The sequence below is a fragment of the Parasteatoda tepidariorum genome, chromosome 3 (assembly GCF_043381705.1).
Source record: "Parasteatoda tepidariorum isolate YZ-2023 chromosome 3, CAS_Ptep_4.0, whole genome shotgun sequence".
Classification (NCBI taxonomy): domain Eukaryota; kingdom Metazoa; phylum Arthropoda; class Arachnida; order Araneae; family Theridiidae; genus Parasteatoda; species Parasteatoda tepidariorum.
In genome coordinates this window covers 84,585,071-84,598,923 of record NC_092206.1, presented here as the reverse complement: position 1 = coordinate 84,598,923, position 13,853 = coordinate 84,585,071, and the positions used below count along the sequence as shown (strand labels likewise).

General features: G+C 29.4%; 1 protein-coding gene across 1 annotated transcript in view; it reads right to left on the bottom strand.

Moving 5' to 3' along the window:
* LOC107440583 (serine-rich adhesin for platelets) overlaps positions 1–373 on the bottom strand; it is an 87,082-nt gene extending 86,709 nt beyond the window's left edge. The window contains exon 1 of the mRNA XM_016053555.3: positions 107–373. Coding sequence (XP_015909041.1) covers positions 107–125 — 19 coding nt within the window. The 5' untranslated portion in view covers positions 126–373. The remainder of the gene's footprint in view (positions 1–106) is intronic.
* Between the last annotated feature and the right edge of the window lie 13,480 nt (positions 374–13,853).

The following is a 13,853-nucleotide window of genomic DNA, read 5'->3' as shown; positions in this document are numbered from 1 at the left end:
TAAATAAAAACTCATTTGTAAACAGTGATTTACATTTTAGAACGAAATCAAGGACATTTCACCATTAAAAGAATAGGTCAGTTTTCTGAAATCGTAAAGAACTTACCTGAGATGTTCCATTCCATTCGTAAAAGTTAGAACACATGGTAAGATTCCGGGGTTAAAAAGCATCCAAATATTCAATCGGAATGTAATCCAATGAGGGAAAGTCACTATATAATCCAAGAAAACTGTCAAAAAGTCACAAAATCACGTCGGAAAATAATTCGAAGTCAAACATTGCTTTCTTTCAATGTTTACTTCGTCCGAATTGTTTGCAATGAGCGCACAAGGGTTACATCGAAGTTAACTCCCTTATCGCCAAATACGGAATGAAGCTATCTCGCCAGAATTTCCTCAACTTGTTCTTGATGCTTGAAAACTAGTATTCGCTTAGATGGACTTCATAGTGAAATAACAATTTTAAAATCTAAAAGGTTTTGAAAAATGGCAGTTATTTAAAAATCAAAAATCGAAAAAAAAATTTCAGCTACTTTGATATATTTCTGGCAAAGAAATAATACAAAAATGCAAACGATAAGGAATTTATTAAATTAACACGAAATTAATAAGCAAAATTTATAAGAAAAAATTATGATTTGTGAACATTTTTAAAAAAATCTAAAATTTTGATGCTTTATTTTAAAGATAGTACATATAATATTTTTTATTTGGTACTATAATTTTAAAAAGTATTAATGAAAAAAACTATAATTGCAGACGATAAACTATGAAAAAACAACTAAATTTAATGCATTTATTAGAAGGTATTATGGTATAAACCATATGAACAATATCAAATATTCATAGTTATTAGTGTAGTTAATATATAAAGTATTTAGAATTATTTTTGGAATAAAAAATTTCTAATTTCCTAAATATCCTAAATATCATCAATGAATTTTAATGCCATTTTATGTTAATTGTTTTTATTTTTAAAGCGATTATGTTTAATTTTATTTTCGCATTTCTAAAATTAATTAAGAATATGAGATTCAAGTTGCATTTACTGTAGAAGTAGTGTCTCTTAAGAGCAAAAACAAATATTCTATGTTTCGCACATTAAATAATATTTACTTTTCTGGTATATGTACCTTTCATGAACCTAGAACTTATGTGCAGCATGTGTCTTGCATATGCATGCATGTTTGGCATGTGTATATAATATGTATTTATATGCGTAAAAATGTAAATACATTTTATGTTTAAATGACTAAATATTGTTCGCCAAGATTTTTACAGTAATCCTACTGTTTTACCAAAATTTATTTGTTCAATTTTTAAAGGCACGATATTTTAATCACATTTACTAACCTTATTAACACAGTGAGCTTATTAAAATATGTAATTTAAGAGTAAAATATCCATTTTCGTAAATAAACATTTTCTATAATAATATAGAATGCGAAGATAAATTAAAATGCAAAGTAACTTTTTTCATAAAATTTCTGCAATGATGTTAACAAATTTCTGCCAACATTTAAAAATTTCAAACTTTAAAAAAAAAGTTTTAAAAACTAAATAATTTTTAGAATTTATTTAATTTTTAATGAGAACGTGCAAATAGAAATACAATATAAATAAAGGAAACAATAGTTGTTTTATAAGATTAAAAGTTTATTTATTTAATCTTTTTCAAAATAATAATAGAGCAAATAAACAAACAAGGCATTGTTTCTGTAACCTTAAACTATTCCTTACAAATATAAATTTGAAAGCAATATTTCAAAAAATTTTTCAAATGATTACAAAAATAAATAATAAAAAACTCTTTCGGTGTTTTGATATCAAATACTTTAAATGGTGGTATTTTCTTTCGCCAAATCAGTGATAAATGTTTTTTTCTTGGATGCATAACACCTTTCACGTGTCACTGTACTTCGAACTTAACTCACCTGAGTGCATGAGTAAGTCGCAAATCTCCAAAGAGCAGGTCAATCGACTTGTTAATGATTATTCTCATTCTCAATTTTTTTTCCTTTTTATTTTTACATCAATCTCGATGATCTGGTCGTTAAGGTGTCTGGCTGTAAAAATCTAATGTAATACGATAGTATATTGTAGGGTATGGAATTCTAAAAATTGAAACGTAGTCATCAATTTGCCGCTGCATTCAAATGATCAAAAGAAGAAAAAAAATCTTTTCATTCATATGTATTCATCTGAAAAAGATTTACTCGTGTTTTTTATGAGTTATCATACAATCTGTATGCATCAAAAATAAAATATTTTATCATATATTTTAGGGAAAGTAATAATCTCAGGAATTTCATTACTTTGATCGTTGAGAAAAATGATACACCCATTTATTTCTGAAAAGGTAATAGCGTAATGCCGAATGATCTAAATCAAATAAATTTTGCTGCAATAATAATCTGAAAAAACCTTTTTGTAGATCATTATTATTATATGTTCATTTTAAATGAAGGAAAATGTTATTAATTTCGAGAGATTTGCATATTTTTGCAGGGGTAAATAAATGATTGTATAACAATTCAGAATGATTTCAGAATCTTAACAGAAGTCACATACAAAAGTTTTGCTTTTGGCTTTAACATTACATATCTAACGAGAACGTTTGGAAATTCAATTTAAAAGATCAACAAAAATATCGTTTACGTATTAATTTCTAAATCTAGTTCAAAATTAATCAATTTTTAATTGTTTTAAATTATTGTCTAAAAACGTTCTTTACGCCATTGCCTAACTTTAAAAAATCTTTCAGACACTTTTAACAAAAATTAATAAAATTAGAATTTTACGTTAGAAAGACGGGAAGGAAATAAAATCCTCCCTTTACAAATTTCTAACTACTTTAAAAATCTTAAATCTAGATAAATTCTATGTTATTTCATTTCTATGATAAAACATACATAGCTATCCAGAAGTAAAGACAATGAAAAGAACCTATCAAAATTAGTAGATTTTACACAAATTTGAAGATAATTTTTTAAAGGATCCAGAATTAATTAAATTTTTTCGTCAATTTAAGTAAATCTTTTTTTTTCAAATTTTTTCGAATTGAATTTTTTTTAAATTAAGCAACACTTTAGTATTATGGTGCAAGTGATCTTAAAAAAAAACTTTACACGTCTCTCAATTTACAGTAAGAATTTTTTTCCGATATGTTCATGCTAAATCCCTCCCTAAATAAAGATAAATCTAAATGCAAAAAAAAAAAAACCAGAAAAGAAAAAAAAAGATTAAGGAATTTTCGGAATCATTAGTATCCAATTTTTTATTTTACTCACTATTTTTCTAAATTTTTTTTTTTGTTTTTGACTTAAGTTCAACATAATATTAAAACAAATTTTTTGCAATAAATTATTCTCCAGCTGACTTGAATTGAGCTGACTAATTTTAACATATTTGTTACAGAATATATGAATGTAGTAATTTTTTTTATCTTGTAGCATTACAGTAGACAATATACTTAAGGGTACCAAGCACAAAACAACTACGAAATTTCTTCGAAAAAAAAAACTTGCTATTTAATAAGATAGGGAGCAGTTTTCTAAAATCCATTGACACATAATAGGTAGGGTATTATTATGAGTTTAATTAATGTTAAAACGTTAATACGAGTAATGTTAGTTAATGTTAGAAAAAAAATTCTTAGTCTTACAGACTACTACTTTCTTCAAAAATGCTTAATACATTGAAATGAATTTTAATGGAGAATTTAAGTATGCATAAATCTATACATTGAATTTAAAATGTTTAGTTATAAATAATTTTACTTCAAACTTTTTAGCTAAACTTTTTAAAAACTAATGTCAGATTATGGCAACAGCTTGTTTACCAAATCAAAAAATATTTACAATTGTGCAATAATTATGTGCTAAAAAAAGTCAATATTTATAAGTTGATCTATATTTTGTGAGTCCTTGATTATAATCAGAATTTTTTTCAAATTTCTACCGACAAGATGTGATAAGATCTTTAAGATTTAAAAAAAAAAACGAACAATTCATATTTTCAACTTTGAAACGTGCTGCATAAAGACTGAAAACTAATTTTAATATTATGAAATGTGATTAAACTATGAAAGAAATTTTGGAGCATGTTAAGTCCTTATATCGTTCAAATATACTTGCAGCCTTAATATTGCGCTGATAATTTAAACCACAATATCATTCTTCTAAACTTAAACTTGATAAAATATTATACTTCTACTTCAACGGAAATATTGCGCATTTTATAACTTTCTAAGATTGCGGAAATTTTGTACCGTATTATAGTTCTAGGCGTCGATATTATTGTTCAAAGTTGATATTTGTTTTTCTACTTAAAAGTGCTAAACTACACTGTCGAAAATTTAGTATCATGATTCAAGGCGTCTATATTATTGTTTAAAATTGATAAGATTTTTGTTTCTTTTTGAGAGTGAAGGGACCTACATTGCACTGTTAAAAGTTTTGTACCGTATTGTGGTTCAAGATGTCGATATTCTCGTTCAAAGTTGATGATATTCTTTTTTTGAGAATTTAAAGTGCCCTAAACTACACTGTTAAACATTTTGTACCGTATTATGGTTCAATTTGTCGATATTATTGCTCAAATTTGAAGAGATTTTTTCAGAGTGTAAATTGTCCTAAACTACACTCTTAAAAATTTTGGAACGCGTATATATATATCATATCATTTAATAATACACTATAATATCATTTAAATCCACTGAAATCTTAAAACTGTGCTAAGTAAAACCACGTTCTCCTACCTGTCGGACTTATTACTCGATGCTATGATTCAACTTGGACGAAAACATGATTCAGTTTTGCATCTAATCGAGGTTGCAGCAAATTTTTGCAAATTTCCTGGTTTTGAGGTACCATTTTGATGAGAGTATAAGACGTTAAGGAAGAACACAGCTCTAAAACAAAATGTATACTCAACATATTCTTAAAAGAAAGTTCCGTCTCGAAAAAGATATAAATATTTTGCGACATTTTTTTGGCGAAAAAAAAATAAGATCATTTTTTACAAACATCCTCCTGAAACAGTGCAAAGAAAAGGAAGCTCGTTGGGTCCAAACCCAATGTGGGCCAAAATCAGCCCCGAAGGTCCTCTCAACAAGCGGTCAACATTCCATACCTGTCTACACTCATTAATTTGATCTTCTATGACCCGCATAACTGTTCCCCAGAACTGTTACTTTTGGAGAGACTCGACAAAATATCTCGTCAAATTTTTATTACTTTATTTTTGGATCACCGTTCCTTCAAATTCATGCTTCAATAGACGAGGAGTTTTGATGGATCTGAAGAAATGCTTGTTTATTGTCGTTATTTTATCATTTTTCTTCCGTAATCCGAAGATTATGCAGAAAAACACGTAAAATAAACGTGACTGTTTTACGCTTGGAGGAGTTTACGAAGTTTATTTATTGCCAGACTGAAGAAGAAACTGTAAATTATGTCCATAGTAGAATCTGCCCTTAATATACAGATGACCAGTTCAGAAAAAAAAATGACCATGGTTTGCGGAAAAAATAAATAAAATGAAAAAAGTAATCCGATAATGTTTTTGCTTCTGTCTGGGACGATTTCAACCTTAATAGTTGTATTTCTGTATAGTTTATTTATATTCTGCATCGATCTAAAGAAAAAAAGTTTAAATCAATGAAAATGATCAATAATATTTTCCCTGCCTTCGGTATGTTGAGTTGATATTCGAAGATTAAATTTAATATTATATTAAGTTTAAAATTTTCCACCGTAGCGAACTAGTGATAAAAGAAACATACAAAAATATATAAATTATATTGAACTAAAGTCTGATTTGAATTTTATAATGTGTTAGAGGCTTTTCGTTGTCAGAGAAACAAATGATTTGATTAAATGTAAATTCCATTTGATTAAGATAACACTGTAAAAAATTCTGGATCAAATGACGGTAAAAAGTACGAGAACTTCGGATGCCTCATCCGTAAAATCCATTTCACCGTAAAATGTATTTTAACCGTAAAATATTATTCCGTAATTTTTACAGTAATGCTTATTTAATTAGAGTTATTAAGTGATTTAACGGTAATTATTACTGTAAAAATGACATTACATCAGATTTTTTTTGTTCCTGAGCATGTTCCGGTAAAATGTATTTTACTGTGAAAAGTTCATAACTCAGGGCCTGAGTTATGAACTTTTCCTGCGTTATGAGTTACTTCTGAGTTAGGAGCCTGAGTCTCAGGCACTCAGTACCGCCAATCAGGGTGTCGGTGCACCGTAATGTAAAATGTATGCAGAATTTTTTACAGTGCGTGACATAAAAATTTACATAATCGTATCTTCTTCAAGTAATATATACAATGAAAATAATGATTTAATAATGCATTTATTAAGTAAAGAAAAATTTTATGTATAGTAACAAAATGCTCTTGGAATAAAGTTTTACGGAAATTTGTTTTTAATTTTGGAAGAAAGTAATGAAATTTTGCTTACGTTTATTCAAGTTGAAAATTTTGGTCTGAAAAGTTTACAAAAGTTCTATGCACAACCCATAGTGAGCTACAATAAAAACCAAACAATTTTTGGATGAATTTATTAATAAATCCGGGTGTTGATTTTATATTTAAGATCTTATATATATAAAATAATAATCTTATATAAAATAATTCATACATTCATTTTGATAAAGTATGCATATAAGACTGGTTTATTGACCCTGAATGCGGTCGAAACATGCTTTATAAAGTGATAAATCCACTTGCTTAAACATAACAGTCTTATTAAAACTTTTCATTAAAATTTTAAAAAATCTACAGTCTATAAAATAATATAATATGTTTTTCTAGTTGTCTGTAATAGTTAAATTGTTCCATAAAAATGTAATATTTGTAAAAGTAACCGGAATTCTAAAATAGGGGGGAGGGTTCTTGATCCGATTACTTGAGGTTCTAGAGGTTCTGATCCAAATCGGATTACTTGAAGAGTTCCTTTGTTTCAATAATTCATGTATTGTTAATGATTACTATGACAGTGTATTATAATTTATGCATATATATTTTTAGTTTTATACACATTAGTTTTACATATATAAGTCTAAAAATATATAATTCATGTGTATTAGTTCTGAGCCAAATTTAGAAGGTAAAATTTCGAATTAAGTTTTTTAATTGTTTTTTTTTTTCAATTTCTATAAATATTTTGCCATAGCAATTAACATTTTCTTACAATGTAATATTTACATATACACGGTATAAAATTCAAGATTACGGTAAAAAGTACTGGCACCCTGAGGGCAGCTTCCGTAAAATCCACTTTACTATAAAATCCACTTCTATCGTAAAATTTTATAACGTAATTTTTACAGTAATAATTATTAAATTACGGTGATTCAGTCATTTTACAGTAAATATTGCTGTAAAAATTACGGCTTATCAAACTTTTGGAAACTGATTTTGCACTAAAAAGTACTGGTACCCTGAGTGCCGGTATGCTTTTTCAGTTCTATGATCTTGAGTTTGTTACTGAGTGCTTCAGTAGTTAGAAAATAAAATTTGTAAATAGACTTGAACTATTGTTTGTTAGTAATCAAAAAACCAAAATTATAGAGTGCATTTTTAAGCATAACTTAATTTTCCTCCTAATCATAGGTGTGGTCTTCCTAATCATAACAGGTGTGGTTTTTTCGAACTCTTCACAGTAATCTATTCTAAGTTTTATTAGCGTTTTTTTCCCTCTATAGAATTTACAAGGTTTATTAATAGAGATATAAATATTTTGCAATTATCAAAATCATACCTATGCCATATAATATGTCAAGTAGACTTACATAGAAATTATTATTACATATACTTCTATATTAAATCCCAAATTCCATCAAAATGTCCTCCACAAAAGCAAATTTCTCCCAATTGTTCCAGGAGTTCCCTTGTCTTCTGGATTGGGTTCAAGTTTACAAGAATATGGAGTTGAACATTAGTGGTCGTGAGCCAAAAATTGAGCCGGCTGTTTAATGACTGTTATAAAATTTATAATGCTGCATTCCTTCGGCTCATAAAAATTTGCAAAACCCGAAAATCGGTGATTTTGATTATTTTCATCTAGGGTCCAAAAGGTCGTGGGTTTGATCCCCGCCGGCCGAGGACTCCCCGTGTAGTAAATGGTGACTGATTCACGTTAAATCTGTCGTGTCCGTAAAAGAAGTCTGTTCCCATAAAAAATCATACCTCTGGGGGTACTGATCCAGGAGTTTCCTTGTCTTCTGGATTGGTTTAAAATGACAAGGCTACTGAGTTGAACATTAGTAGTCATGAACTCAAAATTGGGTCGGCTGTTCAGCGACGTATAATAAAACAAAATTTTCCTCTAGGTGGAAAAATGCTGCAAAATTGATGATTTTTAAAAAAGTTTAATAACTTTTAAAGTATTTAAGTTGTTTGTCTCTTCTAAAGCCCAGATAATTCTGCGAAAACTGAGTTTATCCCCAAGCCCTGTAAACCCTAACTACACCTCTGTTCTCTATCAGAGACATAAAAAGAAAATCGTTGGATTCCACAAACCTTTTGATGAATAGACCACCTAACGAAATAGTTCATCCGTGAACACATGATGTGGTCGGATGCTGGCAATCACATTTTTAGAGGTTCTCGGAAATTTGTAGTAAAAAGGAAATTAAAATAATAGAAATCATCAGCTTGAAAGGCACTATTTTGCAATATTTTAGTAAACTGCAATTACGATTAGTAGTTTATTCCGCAAAATATTTTCATTATGTACCGATTTCATAGACTTTAAAATTATTGACGTCGTCAACTGGGATTACTTTTGCCTAGATTTAAATTCTTAATGAAAAATCTTTTTCCTTTTTAATCAGATTGGAAAGGAAAAAAAATTCTTGGCGAGAGAAGGGCTTATAAAGTTGATTTATGGGGCTTAAATATGTTTTCCTCGCTTCTTCTCACATAAAAAAGAAAAAGAAAAAATTAAGAATTTGTGAAAAAGTTATCCGGGCAACTTTATCTGCCAAATGTTTTCGATTTAAAAAATACATCTGAAGTAAACTATTTGAAAATGTTATTACTGAGGAAAAAAAAAACATGGTCAAAGATACCTGGATGTGGTAAATTTTACCGTGTTTCGGGCTTTATGGGAATAACAAGAAGCACAGTAATCTTTACCGAAACATTTTGGTAATGATTTCGGTAAAAACAGTAGTTCGGTTAACAATTAAATTTTATTTTATAATGTGTTAGGAAATGTGGTTAAATTTTGTAATTTCATCATAATTTTTAAACCATAAAACCATTTATTCGGCTCAATTTACTTTTCAGTTCTTTATTTTTTACTAAATGTGTGATAATAAGAATTATAATTTTGAAAACCAGATTCTCTGGTAAAACTGTTCCCTTATCATTGGAAAAATTACCAAATTAATAGTTTAATTAACGTATATTTTAGTTTTATTACTAGAATTTTTTTTTTACCAGAAATGTCTTTATCATACAGTACGGTAATTTTACCAGAATTTTTTTCTCCGTGTAAAAGAAGCAAAAGCAAACGTGAGGAGATTGAAATAAATTATTTATTATTATTTATAGTTCTTATAAATTATACTTAATATATTAAGTTAGACACTGGTTGAATTAATAGATTCTCGTTTGAAAATTTCAGCAGATAACTATCAGCAGAAAGTGCAAGAAAAGTATGCCCATCTTTTCAATTCAGGCTGTTTGAAATCTTAAGAAATCTTCTGCAGAAAGAAATTTGTCTCGTCGTTCAAGTGGAGACGATAAGAATAATTATAGAAGTTAAAAATTCTTTTAGAGTTTTTAAGAGTCCTAATCATTTAGTTAAAATGTATGAAATGTGTGAAGTTGCCTCTCCCTAAGTTTCAAATTGATGCTTACATATTTATTTATTCTTGAAGTAATATTCAAGGGGGACCGGAAAGTAATGTCGTTTCGCTGAATTTGATATTTGTTGTCAAGATTTTATTTTCAATCAATAATGTATTCACCCTCGTTGGCAACAACCTTTCTATGCCGGATTGAAAATGAATCGAAATGGATCGAAAAAATTGAATTGGTAGTTTTTAAGAAATTGAATTGGTAGTTTATTGGTAGTATTTAATGCGCCGAAACGACATCCCCCTAATTTTACAACTACATTTAATTCGATCTCAGCTTTCTTTTGCAATCTAAATAAATAAATAAAACAACTTTTTTTTAGTGATTTTTCTTTTCTTTTCACCTAAATTTTGTCCATAAATTATGTCAATTTTTCTTCTTCAATATTTTAGATCCCTCCCTCCTCTTTTTTGTTACGAAGTGTCACACGTCACCTTTCCCCCCTTGTCACATATCTTGCTATATTTCATAATCTTATGCCAGTAGTCCAGAAACAAGCCACTTGTTATAGATTATATTTCGCATTTTATTATTTTTTAATTTTAATTTTTATAATGACTTTGGTGAACAATGATTTAGGTGTACTCATTTTGATGAAAAATGCATAGAACAAATTAGATAAAAAATATTTAGTCTGATTATAAACATTTTTACTTTAACCAAAATGTGTGAATTCCTACTCGATCGGTACCTCCTTCCTTGTCACAAACTGTCTCAATTTTAAGGACCCTACCCTCTCCACCAGCCCTGACACCATTTCTGTATCATTGAAATTTTCCGGACTCCAAACTGATTATTTTTTTGGCAGATTAACTCTGCCTTCTTTCTCAGTCTCTTCTGCTATAAAATACCTTCACAGTGATCAATTAACAATATCAGTCGAAAGTATTAGAACACTGATACCATCATTCGAAATTCGATAAAACACTTATCACATCGGCTCATCACTCAAATACCACCCCCATTACCGAAATCTTAAACAATCGCCAGTCTGAAACAATGATATTCTTCAAATTGGTCCTCCTATTCATTTATACTCAAAACTGATATCTAGTTTTTTCAGTTAAAAAAATTAAACTTGGTGTCTGCTTATGCGTGCCGGCTGACTGACGTCGGGCCGGAAGACTTATTCAATCCGAACGACACGCCAGGAAGTTGCTGAGATAGGGGTGTGCGTCACTCTGAAAATTTCAGTGTCGTGTTACCAGCAACAAGCCGCCGCTTTTTGACCTTCCGCCCTTTCATAATGCTTCTAAACATCTGTTAATACGCCGACACAATGTGTGGAAATGGATAAGTTAAGGTCGCTAAATGATGTGAATGCCCAGAATTTGATATAAAAACGAGTTATTATTCACATTAAAAGTATACTAGTAGGCGAATTTTTATAAATGTGAATTGTAGTTAACGTTTTATATGACGGCCGCTATTTGTGGCATTGATTTGTATTAGCCTTGCGATTTGCTTTTGGTGCATTTGATTTATGACATCAATAATAGCGAAGAGTAGAGGTCATTTTTTTTAATATTCATACTGACATTCCGAACTAAATCATCATGTATTTAAATCAATTTTCTATAGTCAGCAGTTGATGCGTCATACTCAAAACGAATCGTCAAAGAGATTCGGTTCAAAACGCGTGGTCTGGATAAACTGATTCAAGTTAAAAATCAGTTTATTCAGATCAGCGAACAAGGGGAGGAGAAGACACTGATAGGGATCATAATGTGAAGTATAACATAATTTCATGTACTTACCCTGAAGAGATTTCATTTAAAACATCTGATCGATTGCTATGAACTGATTCGTTTAGACAACTCAAATCATATGATTAGAATCAACCAAATGAGTGGCGTTTCAAATTAATGCATTTTTCTGCGTAAATCATCATGATCCACATTGCGTATGAACTAATCGGAAACAACTGATACTTATAGATTAAAATTGTTAATTCAAATCAATGGTGAAATGAGATTTCATTGGAAAGATAAGAATCAACAAATTATAAAACAATTATGCTAATCAATCTTAAAATGAAGGTAAATTAACGAGTGCATCAAATCGACGACTCAATCAACGGTTTTGTTTTGCACAACACTTTTGAAAAATTGATTCAAAAATTTGGTTTGGCAAAACTACATTATAAACGTGACTAAAAAAAAACAAGCAAATATTGCAGAAAGAAATAAAAGCGTTATCAAAATCTGACTATTTATCATCAAGATTAGTCGCAGCAAAGAGAAAATTAAAGGGGACAAAATCAGGTTCATTTATTGTAAGAAACTGAAATCTGTAATTAATAAGAGCCTTATCAGGTGGAGTAATTATTAGAAATTCCTTTCAATTTCATGCATGAAATAAAAAGATTTTTTGGAATTATTCTTAAATAAATTTGAGCAGATAAGTTTAACATTCTGCTATGGGGATTACAGTTTCATACATAGTAAAAATTATTCGTCAGATTTCGTAATATTTATTCATTTATTTCTCCATGAAATACCATTCTTCAACAGCTTTTGTGAACAATTTTTTACTCATTTTGATAAGAATTTCAAAAATATACATCAAGAACGGTATTTTATAACCGTTGTTGAATAATCCGACCCAATTTTGAGTCTACAACTACCAATGTGGAACTGTTCAATGCATTGTAATTTTGAACCCAATCCAGAAGACAAGGGAACTCTCGGATCAAGTATTGGAAAACAACTGCTGTCGTGGAAAACATTTTAATGGAAAAAACCTGTATTTGCGTTATTGAGGAAAACCTCGAAAATCTTCCACAGTATACTTGTCCATTCTCCGTCTACCGCTGAGGATATTTTACGTCAGCACTGTGGCTGATGCGAGCCGGGTGCGGAATTCGCCTCTACCAGCCATCACTAGGATTCGATTCTGAGTCACCTCATTAAGATGCGAGTACTCTATCCTCTAAGCCACACGGCTCAAGAACGGTACTTAAGGAACACCCTGTATAAGTCATCAATTTCCTGTTAGAAAACTTCTAATCATTACATGATTTTTATTTCAACTCTTTTTTTTCAAACCATATTTTTCAGTTATATACTTAATTTCAAGAAATGCTACTCAGTCACAAAACGAAGCCAAAAACTTTTTCCCCAATTAAAAGTAACGAATTAACACTAGGGGCCTTATGTTTGGTCTTTTTCAATATTTTGACCCCTCCTCCTCTTAGTCACTAAGTGCCATACTTATCCTAGCTGATCTTAAATATTTTTACAATGACCAAAATATAGGACACCACACTTTATGTTACTCTCACCCCAGTGGTCAGAAGTAGCGTAACTACAAGTAGTGAAACTAGTCGCTACTTTTTTTCGTAGTTTGTAATGTAGTGTGCTTCTTCTTAAAAAAAAAGTAATGTAGTGCGTAATGCGATTAAAAAAAATAGTTTGTAGCGATTTGCAGCAACTTCATTTAACGTTAGTTTAAGAAAAGAACACAATTCTAACGCAACTAATTTTTCGAATATGATTGGTACAAATATTCGCAGGTTAGTCAACGGATGCAATGAAAATGACCGAGTGTCTCAGACACAAAATGACCGTGTGTTTTAATAGAAATTACCTATTTAAAATAATGTATAACTAATATTTAAACTTTCCATAACGAAAAATAGATAATTAATCACTTACAAGGAAAACTAGGGAAGTGTGACTCACTAATTTTGAAATAAACTAGTGGGATGTATGCCTTATGAGGAATAATTTTAGGGGGAAACATTCGTTTCGGCCCATAGAAGGTCCTGTCAGAGATAAAAAATAATTCAATATATAGAAAAACCAGTATTTTATTGCTTCAATGCAGACTATTAGTTATTATAATTGTCTCATACTCCAATTAATTTTGTGGTACTTTCACGTACTATATAATGCATATTTATTGTCAAAATTGATTTCGAAAATTTTATATATCTGTAGTTTTTCAGAAAAAACTGTTAGGT